This window comes from Vipera berus (assembly GCF_964194415.1).
Source record: "Vipera berus genome assembly, chromosome: Z".
NCBI lineage: Eukaryota > Metazoa > Chordata > Lepidosauria > Squamata > Viperidae > Vipera > Vipera berus.
In genome coordinates, this window is record NC_138205.1 from 123,528,355 (window position 1) to 123,541,368 (window position 13,014).

General features: G+C 39.2%; 1 protein-coding gene across 1 annotated transcript in view; it reads right to left on the reverse strand.

Moving 5' to 3' along the window:
- Positions 1 to 13,014, reverse strand: part of DPP6 (dipeptidyl peptidase like 6) — a gene marked incomplete at both ends in the record, with an annotated part of 250,083 nt that overhangs the window by 5,898 nt on the left and 231,171 nt on the right. Inside the window, 3 exons of the mRNA XM_081346284.1 lie at positions 29 to 223; positions 7,984 to 8,053; positions 11,766 to 11,864. Of these exons, the coding sequence (XP_081202410.1) occupies positions 29 to 223; positions 7,984 to 8,053; positions 11,766 to 11,864 (364 nt within the window). The remainder of the gene's footprint in view (positions 1 to 28; positions 224 to 7,983; positions 8,054 to 11,765; positions 11,865 to 13,014) is intronic.

A 13,014-nucleotide genomic window follows, 5' to 3' on the forward strand; every position in this document is an offset into this window, starting at 1 on the left:
TCAATTTCAGTGAGTTAAGGTCATTCACCGAACAGCATCTGTTTGATCCTTTTCTTGAGCAGTGCCCAGTTTTCTTTTAATGCCATGCAAGAGTTTAGTCCCTTGAAATCCGCTTCCACGCCCATCAAACTTCATCACGATGGCACCGTGGGAGCTGACCATGACACTTTCCCAGTTCACTTCAAACTTTTCTGTTACGCTCTGGGTGCCAGGAGTGCCATCCCTGAAACAGAAACAGAACAAGAACAACTTAGTAACATTGCTGGGAGGCTGGGAGAATGGACTGGAGGACCAGTTAGGAAAACAAGCAGAAAAAGAATGGAAAATATGCCAGTGGCAAAAAAACAGACTTTGCATGCAAAGATCCTGATGTATGTGGAAAAACATGAGAAAATACTCTGCCGCTTTCAGAGTCAGTTTGTTGAGTAGTTAAGGCACCAGGCTAGAACTGGGAGACTGGGAGTTCCAGTTCCAACCTTAGCAGGAAAGCAGCTGGGTAATCTTGGACCAATCACCAGTAGATGGCGAGTTCTAGTCCTGCCTTAGTCATGAAAGCGGGCTGGGTGACTTTAGCTAAACACCAGGAGACTGTGAATTCTAGTCCCTCCTTAAGTGTGAAAGCCGGCTGGGTAACTCCAGCCCAAATCACCTCGCATGGTTATTGTAGGGAAAATAGAGCAAGGAAGTGTATGAGGTATATTTGCTGCCTTGGATTATTTATAAAAATTATAAAGGTGAAATATAAACGGATGGATATAGATGGAATATAGGCTTTCTAACAAATAGGAAGCAGCAAGTGAAGCTAGGGAAAATCACATTGAACACCCGTTCATTTAGCACAGGGCTGTGTGCTCTCTCTATTGCCCTTCTCTCTATACACCAATGACTGCATCTTGAAGGATCCCTCTGTTTAAATACTGAAGTTTGCAGATGATACAACAGTGATTGGCCTCATTTAAGGCAATAATGAGTCTGCATATACACAAGAGGTAAAACATCTGGCCCTGTGGTGCAGCTGGAACAATCTGGAGCTGAACACTCTTAAAACTGTACCCATGATAATAGATATTACAGGAAGCTCTTCTATTCTACCACCCCTTACAATATTAGGCCACACGGTATCAACAGTAGATAACTTCAAGTTTCTGGATTCTATTATCTCCAAGGACTTGCAATGGACACCTAACATTAGAACCATCATTAAAAAGGGACAACAAAGTATGTTCTTCCTGTGTCAACTCAGAAAGCTCAGATTCCCTAAGGATCTGCTGATACAGTTCTACATAATAATAATAATAATAATAATAATAATAATAATAATAATAATAATAATAATAATAATAATAATAATAATATAATAAATAATAATAATAATAATAATAATAATAATAATAATAATAATAATAATAATAATAATAATAATAATGACTCAGGGCGGTGAACAGGGCAAACAAATAAAAGTACAAGAATACAAACATTAAAAGAGATTAAATGACTGAGTCTGTGATTTGTATTTTAATAACTGTGTGGTTTGGCACAGCAATCAAACAGGACAGGTACAGACTTCAACAGATAGTTAAGACTGCAGAAAAAACAACTGCAACCAGCCAACCTTCCGTTGAGGGCCTGTATATTGCACAAATCAAAAAGAGGGCCGAGAAAATATCTATAGACCCCTCACATACAAGGCATAACCTGTTTCAACTTTTCCCCTGGGACACCGCTATAGAGCAATGCATGCCAAAACAACGAGACACCAAAATAGTCCCCACCCCCGGTGCCATCACTCTGCTGAACACTTAATTCTCACACAGCAGTGCCTCATCTCTCAACTTTTCTCATCTTTCCTACTTTCCTACTATCTTCTCCTATTGGTTTCCTATGATTTATCAATTGCTGTTTGTAACTTATTAATGATTGTAACTATTATTATGGCCTATGACCTATTACTTGCTGTTTATATGTATGCCGCAAGCTTATGCACCAGAGACAAATTCCTTGTGTATCCTATCCTATCCTATCACACTTGGCCAATAAATTATTCTATTATTATTCTATTATATAGATAAATAAATAATCATCTTAAAATAGATTAGATTGCCCATATTGTAATGAGCCTTGGTGGAGCAGTGGGCTAATGCCTCCTTAAGTAACACCAGCTGCCTGCAATTAGTGCAGGTTCGCATCCCACCAGGCTCAAGGTTGACTCAGCCTTCCATCCTTCCGAGGTAGGTAAAATGAGGACCCAGATTGTTGGGGGCAATTAAGCTGACTTTGTAATAATGCCGCTTGGGGTGTGTGTGAAAGCCCTAATAAGCAGGCATATACATAGAATGAAGGCTATTGCTAAGCACATTGTGCTTTAGATTGTAAGCTGGCCTGAGTCTTCGGAGAAGGGCGGGATATAAATGGCATTTAAAAAAAAAAAGAATACCCCTCCAGTTCTTTCCCACCGCCCCTGCTTCTGCGTACTTTGTTGTTTGTGCATTTTGTTAAGGGAGAAAGGTTTACTCCATGCTGGAAGCTCATAATAGAATGAAGAATGAAGGCTACTGCTAAGTTTGTAAGGCGCCCTGAGTCTTCGGAGAAGGGCGGGATATAAATGGAATTAAAATTAAAAAAATAATAATAATCTTGTCTGTGCAGAGTCACCCGTGCTGTTTCTGTAGAATGCCCATAAGATGCTGGTGGGTTGCAAGAGGCCATTTAAATGACCAGGACTAATTTGCTCCATGCAGGGATAGCTGGTTGCCTCTCACTCAGTCTGAAAGGCTCTTTCCCAAATTTAAATTCTGTCTGACTCTCCATCCCAAATCTGCCTGCTTCCTGTTCTGCTTCTTTGGACCAAGAGATGACTGACCTCCACAACATCAGCAGACAAGAGTTCTCCCTAGAATAGCGATGACTCAGCAGTTGCGTTTGTTTCCCCTGAATAGTTGCTGCAGTTACTCTTCCTGTAGGATGTGAGAGTTTGTCTCAGCACCTCTGGCTGGTGATAAGAGCTTTCCTAACCTTTGGCAGTGCTAATCATGGGTCCTCTCTACATTTTGATTCCTAAATCCCAATTTTACAGATTTTATGCAGAGATTCAAGGAACAGAAGCATCTCGCTACCGATTAATTTAATGTCAGACAACTATTTTTCCCCAGGGCTAGAGGGCACAATAGCTATTTATTGATGCAACTTATTTAGGATATATATATCTACATTTTTTCTTGTCAATCTACATTGTCAGATTTTATTTCCTTAAGGCAGCTGCAAGCTAGTTAAGAGAAACACAGACAATTTCATCAGTGATGAATGCCGAGGTAAGGTAATAATAATGTCACAAGTAAGCTTAACTTGATCTGTTCTATCTTGAAAATCAAAATTAAAAAGGAACAGTAGACATATTGTTGCTAATTAAAACAATTAATTAAACAAAATATTCCAAAAGAATCTGCAGCATCAAGTCAGCCCAAAGTGTTCTTAGAAACCAACCGGTTAAAGTTCATTCGACTGGCTGAATGCAAAAGTTTGTGGTTTAGGCCAAGATTAACACTCTTATGAGCATCCTTACGAAGAGAATTTGTGGGAACTGTGCTATACAGGTAGTCCTCAACTTACAACCACTTGTTTAGTGACCATTTGAAATTACAATGGCACTGGAAAAAGTGACTTATGACCATTTTTCACACGGCCATTGGAACTTGCTCGTGGTCACATGATCAAACTTTGGACACTTAGCAACTGGGATGACAGTTGCAGTGTCCCAAGGGGTCATGTGATCACCTTTTGTGACCTTCTGACAAAGAAAGACGATGGGGAAGCAAGATTCACTTAACAACTGTGTTACTAACTTAATACCTGCAACGATTCACTTAACAACTGTGGTAAGAAAGTTTGTAAAATGGGGCAAGTTTCACTTAACCATTGTCTTGCTTAGCAATGGAAATTTTGGGCTCAGTTGTGGTCGTAAGACGAGGTTTACCAGTCCTACATGAGAACTCATCTTATCAGGAATTTCGGTGCAATACTTAGGATAAAGCCATACAAAAATCTTTAAAATGTGTTTGAGAAGGCAGTGTGAGGTTATAGAAGATCTGGCCAAAATCTCACCTTTAAATTTAACTCCAAAACCTTTTAGACTTTCATCCACCAGGAAATCAAGCTAATATGGCAAGCGGGAGATGAATGTATTTGCAAAAAGAAAAGAAAAGCTCAGCATGTCACTCTTCCTCACTCTTTTTGATATCTCCAGCCCAGATGGAGACCATACATGACTCCATATGCATTTGTGTGTCTGTCTCTCTCTGTGTGTGTGTGTGTGTGTGAGAGAGAGAGAAAGAGAGAGGGGAGTGGGGGTGGGGTGGGAGGGAGGGAGATTGAGTTGATTTGCATTTATTCAGGGCCCACTGAAAGCCATGCTTTCTCATTCTGAGGCAGTTGTAATCAACTGTTGTTGTTAACTTGATGAGCACCAATCTTCCCCGGCATTTTGCATAACGAAGCACATTTTCCCAGGAGATAAGTTTGAAGTGAAGTAAGTGGGAGGGTTCACGAAAGAGCTTTTGTTCTCCCTTTAGACTGGCACACATTTTGACATTTAAAAAATGTTTTTATTTATTTATTTATTGCATTTCGGAACTGCCCTTCTCCCTTGGGAGGTGAGGTGGGGTTCCACTCTCCTGGCCTTCCGGAAAAAAGTCAAAAACGTGGGCTATGCAACCTCCTGTGGGGAGCCCAAAGGAGCATGAAACCATGGGGCTAGTTTGGTGCCCTGAGAGGCCCTCCTTTCACCTTTTCAATTCATTTTTAATTATTCTTGCCTCCCTCTTAAAAAAAAAACCCTGAAATTTTAATTCCAGCGTTTTAATTTTTATATATTGTTTTTTTTTATTCTGATATTTTATTGTACTGTTGGAAGAAAAGTCTTCATTGTGGTTCATCCAAGCTGGGAATAAACATGGCAACTGCTTTGGGAAGAAGGTTGTTGTTTATTGAAGAGGAGAACCAGACAGGAAGATGGCTCGCAGAAAACAAGGACTGACCACATGTAGGGAGTAGGTTTTTATACCCTCTGGATCCTTGTGTTTGGCAGTTGCTTCCTGTTCCTGTCTGAGGCTATTTCCTGTGTCATGAACTTTTGACCTGAGTCTGCCTTTCTGGTATTCTGATGAGTTAATCCTATTGTGTCCTGTTTTAGACTTTGGGTGGGGTATGTAGATTTCAGGTCTTTGTCTTCTTAATGTTCTAGCTCCAACCTTCTTGATGGCTTACATTTGCATGTCTATAGAACTGGTTTTCTGCTTAGGGGAAGGAGACCTGGGACTATTAAGAAAACTGGGCATGCTATCCTGGTTCTTCAATATCTTTTTAGGAAACATATTTTTCTACCCTTTTTAATATTTCCTACTCTGGGGAGCTGACTTCCCACAGTACTCTGCCTAGAGATTATCTTCCTCAATTGAAAAGGGCACCAACCAGCCCCACAGCTGCATGCTCCTTTGAGCTCCCCACAAAACACGCAGAGCCCATGTTTTGACTTCTTTCTGGAAGACCAGGAGAGTGGAAATCCCCACCCCCCTTACTCCAAAGGGAGACTATTCTATAGGCCAGGGGGCACTGGCAGAGAAGGCTCTCTTCCTGGAACCTGCCAGTCAGATTTTTTTATTTGACGGGGTTGGCAACATATCTTCCCTCTTGACTAGCCAATGTAATGGGACAAAGCCGGTTTCATAGGTAGCCTGGCCCATGTCACGTAAGGCTTTATAGATCTCAACCAACACCTTGAATTGGACCTGGAAGCAAACTGGCACTCAATGCAGCTCACATAGCAGAGATGTTACAGGTCTCCTTCTTTTACACCCAACATATTCTAGCAATATGGCTGTTTTCCTCTTTGCTTACATAAAATAAAGTGAGGATGGTGGATTTTTGTTTTCAAATCTGCCTGTCCTTCAAGATTTTTCCAGGAATTGCTAGGAAATTATATATACAAGAGCCACAATCATTTGCCAAGAGAGATTTTAACATAGGTTAAAATAGGATCCCGTCCTAATCCAGAAGTTTAAAGAGTGAAGGTAACTGACTATGTTATGATGAACTCCTTATTTTAAGTTATGTGTCAAGACGAAATGCAACAAACCTATCTTATTTATTATTGATCTTTTAAAACTAGCAAGCACAGGTCACAAGGGCATCTAACTGGGTAATGGGATTTTAAAAGGTCAAGATGTCACCACAGCATCAAAGCCGTGCTCCTATTTACATGCCTACTTATTAGGGTCCTAAATCATTTTAATTCATCTTTTTCTAGCTTTCTTTTAACATCGATTCCTTCAAATTCATTTACACTAATCTATTACAAAGAATTACAAAGAATTATTAAGAATTACACCAACATTGCATGCCAGAAAAAAAGAAACATTTGCATTTTCAAACCCACTTTATAAGCACAGAACCATGTATTAAAACTTTTTTTTCAATTACATATGTCAGAACAATAAAAATTCATCCTAACCTCAGTTAATTTATTAAGCTTAAAGCACTCCCTTTGGCTTTTCCTCATAGAATAAAATGTTTTCTTTTTTTGGAATGTCTATTTAGATAAATATAAGTTTCTATTTTTTCCTCAAGAGATTCTCAACCTTGTTAATTTCCATGAAAATCCCTGTAGATTAACTTGCAATTCTTCTTTTCAATTGTACTGGGGGATTTGTAATTAAGCCATCATCATAGCAGACATTGTTGGTATCTGGTTTGTATTCCAAAATTGCTTTAAGCCCTTTGCATTGTCAAATACTTGCACAATTAACTTCAGTGGTTGTACATTATGACAATTATAAAGTGGCCGATATGATTTCATGACTATTTTTGTGGCAGTCATTAAGCAAACACTGTAGTTGTTAAGCAAACCAACAGTTTACAGTGGACATGATTTCACCAAAAAAGTGGAAGTAAATGCCAGCTTCCAGCTCTGTAAAACAGTCATATGATTGTGGGAAACTGCAAACAGCTGTAAGTGTGATCTGCTAGGTCCTTTGGAACTTCAAACAATTGCTATGTGCCTTGTTATAAGTTGAGGACTTCTTGTAAAAAGGGTAGGCCTTTGACTGTGTGATTGCAGGCACCATCTTGTTTTTTTTTATCCACCAATCCCTCCCAGAAAACCTAACAGTTTAGAATCTATACAGACCATATTTGGTTCAGCTATAAGCAAAGAAAGAAAAATAGTTCACATAAAAATCCCGAGGGTCTTTAGGGAGGAGAGAAGACACAATGGCCTAGCCTGAGGGACAAATCTTCTTGCATCAGACCCCAGGAAAGCCTCTCTTTGCCATCCAGTCTCCCTGGCTACTATCACCAACATTCACGTACGTTAACTATATCCAAACACGCATGTATCTTAACATGTCCTGCTAAGTAAACAAACAACATTAGGAACATAACACTCTCAACCCCAAGACAAGCATATTGAATTCTGTTATGGGGCATCCTTGCTTTTGCCTTGGCTTAAAACATACCTTTTACAAACAGCAACTTCAGTTTGGTCTACTGGGGAAGGCCCCGGGCTAGAAACCAAGAGGTTGTGAGTTCTAGTCCCATTTTAGGAATGAAAACCATCTGGGTGACTTTGTGAATCACCAGGAGACCGGGAGTTCTAGTTCTAGTTACCTTAGCCATGACAACCAGCTGGGTTACTTTAGTCCCCTTCCCTCTCAGCCCAACCCACCTTGCAGAGTTGTTGTGCAGAAAAAGAGGAAGAGGCAGGATTATAAGGCATGTTCATCTACTTAAGTTATTTATTTGAAAAAAATAATAAAGGCAGGATATAAATAGAAATGAGTTTCTAGAAGCCACCTCCATATCTGCTAAGTTTCCATCCTTTTCTGGTTTTCCTAAGAAAGCCAAATCCTCACCCTTCTGAAATATCCCTTTTCTTAACTTGGCTGGCATTGCTGGCCATAACTGGGAAATTATACCATTGTTAACATTACTCACACAACGAGGAGCAAAGGATAGTGCGTGTTTTCCATGAAAACGGCAGGCTTTAAAATTTGCAGTGGCAATTCTGCAAACAGAAGAAAAGAGAAGAAAGGAAGAGAGAAGCATTTAAGCACAAGGAAGGCTGTCATTGCAATGAGCAACCTTTTCTTTCTTTTTTTTTTTTAAGTACACTCGGGTACTTTTTGGTGGGAACAAAATGCCATTACAGAGAATAGCTCAGCAAATAACAACCTAGCAGAACAGATTCTTTTGGAAAGAAAATTGGCACTGCTACACAAAAGGCCACACATCTAACAATACACCATGGTTCTCCGAGACGCTTGGTCATATATCAAACATGCAATTAGGGTGTGCTGATATGTGTTTTTCCCCCTCTCAGCAGGTGGAGGAATGACAGCCCTATCAAGCAATGTTTGCAAGGAGAGCAAAGGAAGGAGAAACACAATGCAAATCCTCTTCTCTAGAATGGAATAAAATTGTTTCTTTTTTCCTTCACAAGGGATTTAAGCCTGGGATTTCTTCAAGGCATTTTAAACTCCAGGGCCTGGATTGCCACCCCCTTTGCTCCTTGAAATGATACAAATAAAGAAAAGGGGAGATATAATTGGATGAATTAAGAAGAGAAAATAGTTGCCTTGATGGAAACATGTACCCTAAAATAACAGCTAAGTGTGCTTCACTTTTTCTTAAATGCATATTGGCACAAGGATAAATAGGTTGCTGCCAAGCCTATTCCTCCTTTTATTTGGTTTTTAAAACATGAACTGCCAGGTCAATTTACCAAAGGGATAGCAATTAAATTTCAAATTACTGGTATCTGAAGGGCAATAAACAGCTAAATGAGTTTTAGTGGTATGCCTTTTATTTCATTTGGTTTAATTTATTATTGTATGAGACTTGTAAAAGAGAGTGGGTTTGTAGTTATGATTCACATGAAGATCCCTTGGGTTTACATGCCAACATATTGAAGATGGGAAGGCAGAACATAGAGAATTAAAGCATTAAGGCTACTCTTGGAAATCTTTTAGGATCGCAAGGAGGGAGTTGTCCACTATAAATATCGCTTCATATTTGTGGCTTTTCCCATTAGCAAATACTAAAGGTGAAGAGTTAAATTATGATACCTGTTATATGTGTTGAATTTTACCCAATGCATCTTGTTTTTGGAGTTCTTATGAACACTTCTTGGAATCCTAGTGGACAATCACTTAAATATGAGGCAGCAGCATGCAGCAGCAGCCAAAAAAGTCAATGCAATCCTAGGCTGCATTAGCAGAGGAACAGAATCAAGATCACGTGAAGTATCAGTACTGCTTCACAAAGCCTTAGTAAGACCACACCTATAATACTGCATCCAGTTTTGGTCACCACAATATTAAAAAGATGTTGAGACTTTGGAAAGACTGCTGAAAAGAGCAACAAAGATGTTTAGGAGGCTGGATGCTAAAACATACGAAGAATGGTTATAGGAACTGGGTATGTCTAGTCTAGTGAAAAGAAGGACTAGGGGTGACAAGATAGCAGGGTTTCAACATCTAAGAGGCTGCCACAAAAAAGAGGGGGTAAAACTATTCACCAAAGCACCAGAAGGCAGGACAAGAACGAATGGATGGAAACTCATCAAGGAAAGAAGCAACCTAGAATTAAGCAGAAATTTCTTGAACGTGAGAGCAATTAGCCAGTGGAACAACTTGCCTCTAGAACTTCTGGCTGCTCCATCCCTGGAAGCTTTTAAGAAGAGACTGGACAGCCATTTGTCCAGAAGGCTATAGGGTCTCCTGCTTGAGCTAGAAAATCTCCAAGCTCCCTTCCATCTTTGTTATTCTGTAATTCTATAAAAATCACAATTATGGATTCAATCCCAATGTGATTGAATTGATCTGAATTGAATTACGATTCAATCACAATGTTATTGGAACTGGAGAGATGGGAAGGCGTGGAATAGAATTATGGTTATGGAGAAGGCCTCTGGGATGAAAGAAAGAGGAGGCACTGCTTTTCTATTTACTGCAGTTCCAAAATTGCTCCCCCTTTTCCCTTCACCACAGCTGCATTTTCACTGCGGGAGTAAAGTTTTCTTCCTTGGCTAAGAGCAACTGTGGGAGAGCAAGTTTTGCCAGAGGATAAATATCTTAAACCTGTATGGAAAAATGAATTGATTCAACCTCGATTGGTGCCTCACATCCTTTTACAGAAGAAATAACGATGCATATTACATGTAATCATAAAACTAAAATTATGCTTCAATTGGGGGAAGATTAAGACAGTGTGGAGTACATGAAATACAGGTAGTCCTCAAGTTGTGACCATAATTAGGGCTAGCAAATATGATAATAAGTTGTGCCAGTTGTATAATGTTGTGCCAGTTGTATAACCTGCTTTTACGACCTTTTCTGTAGCAATGCAGTGATTGTAATGCAAATGCCATCGTTAAGCAAATACTGCTGTCATTAAGTGAACACTGTAGTCATTAAGCAAACACATTGTTCGCTAGGGGATGATTTTTTTGCCAGTTTCCAGGATAAACTTTATAAACCATCTTCCTGTGATTATGGGTTGCTACAAATGTATTTAAAATCAGGCCTGTTACTGAGCACCTAAAATAGGGTCATGTGACCACAAGAGCTGGCAACTCTAGAATTTTAAAACTGAGTTGCAAGTGCTTTTTGGGGAGACCTTTATAACTTCTAACAGTCATTGAGTGGCTGGTCATAAATCAATAATTGCAAGAGCTTTGAGTAGGAAACAGATTTCTCTAAACTCATGTCAACCTAATTTATTCTAATGTGATTTTTAGTGGGTTTGTCAGAATCTGATCTGAAAAAACAAAACAGAACAGAACAAAATATCCAAGGTCTGGTCCTTCTGTAATTGTGCTGTGATGTCACATGTGTGTACAAAAGGGGAAGATCTTGTGAGACGATGGCCCATGGCCATTTTCATTATTTTGACAAGAGTTTTTGGTTCTGCAGACACCTCCATTTCTTAACTAATCAAAAATGTCTCTACCAATGGAATGGGAAGATAGAAACAAAGAAGGCAAGGCAGATGGTTTACAGATGGGCAACAGGATGGCAAATATTTGCCCATTATGGAAGCAATACAATAACAGGAGTGTCTGCAGGAGAGCTAAAAAAACTGAAGTGGGTAGCCACAACTGAGTGTGCATGACACCCCATTCATTTTCACATGGTACCACTCAAAAAAGGGGGGCGGGGCGGGTGAGACTTTGACAAATGGTTTGACCCTTCTCAACTTTTTTGAGCTCTCTGAGGACATTCTTGGCAAGTAATAAGTGTATTAAATCCAGGATGCTGATTAATACATTGCACAGAATTAAAACACACCAAAATCTTGTGAGGGCCAGTTTAGTCTAGTAATTAAGGCACCAGGCTAGAAACTGGGAGTACTGGTCCCACCTTAGGCATGAGAGCTGGCTGGGTGACTTTGGACCAATCACCTGGAGACTGTGAATTTTAGACCTGCCCTTGAATTATTTATAAAAATAATAACAGCAGAATATAAATAAACAAGCAAATAAATGTTGGGTTGCTAGATTTCTATTGATGCTCTTATGTTATAGCTATGGATACATTCTGCTTTTGTTCTGGGGGCTGCTACCCATCTTACTGATTTGAATTTCTACTTTGGTGCTGGTGACATGCTTTTATCTATTTTTTTAAAAAGCTGACCCAGTAGAATATGAGTTTTTCTAAATTAAAAGATGATATTATAAACCCTTAAATTCAACAATGAAAATAAGCAGAGTAACTTACTGTAATCCTGAATCTTGATATCCAGATATTCCTGCTTGGGCATCTGTCGTTCTGCAACTGTCTTCTGCACTCTGGCATTTACTTCTAGATCAAAGAGTTCTGGAACAAGGAATAGGAAAGAGTCTCCTATCAGAAGAGAAATTAACCAATTATACCCTGACTGAATGCATCACTATTTCTAAGAAAGAAAGAAAGAAAGAAAGAAAGAAAGAAAGAAAGAAAGAAAGAAAGAAAGAAAGAAAGAAAGAAAGAAAGAAAGAAAGAAAGAAAGAAAGAAAGAAAGAAAGAGAAAGAAAGAAAAAAGAGGGAGGGAGGAAAGGGAAAGAAAGAAGAAAGAGGGAGGAAAGAAAATAAGAAGTGAGTGAGTGAAGAAAGAAAAAGAAAGAAAGAAAGAAAGAAAGAAGGAAGGAAGGAAGGAAGGAAGGAAGGAAGGAATGGGAAAGAAAGAAAGAAAGAAGGAAGGAAGGAAGGAAGGAAGGAAGGAAGGAAGGAAGGAAGGAAGGGGAAAGAAAGAAAGAAAGAAAAAAGAGGGAGGAAAGAGAAAGAAAGAAGAAAGAGGGAGGAAAGAAAGAAGTGAGTGAAGAAAGAAAGAAAGAAAGAAAGAAAGAAAGAAGGAAGGAAGGAAGGAAGGAAGGAAGGAAGGAAGGAAGGAAGGAAGGAAGGGAGGGGAAAGAAAGAAAGAAAAAAGGGAGGGAGGAAAGAGAAAGAAAGAAGGAGGGAGGAAAGAAAGAAAGAAAAAAGTGAGTGAGTGAAGAAAGAAGGAAGGAAAGAAAAAGAAAGAAAGAAGGAAAGAAAGAAAGAAAGAAAGAAAGAAAGAAAGAAAGAAAGAAAGAAAGAAAGAAAGACAGACCAGTATTTCCATTATGGAAGATTTGAAGCTAGCTGTTCATTTTTGGAAAGGCAAGTCCTACTACTTGGGATACTGTTTTACTCCATCACAACAGGACAGCAAGAGGAGATTCATTTCTTAGGATTCAGTCATCTGTTCTGGAGAATTTAGCACAAGGGATGCTAAATTTCAATGCATTGTTTTGACTACTCGCAGCAGCAAGACTCCTACCAGGCAGATCTTGGAGATGCCTCATGGCCATTGCTGATACCCTTGTCTAACAGTAGACTCTTGGACATTAAAGAGAGCAGTGAGAAGCTGTTATATACAGATAGTCCTTGACTTACAACTATTCATTTTGTGATCATTCAAAGTTACAACAGCACCGGGAAAAGTGATGTATGACCAGTTTTCACACTT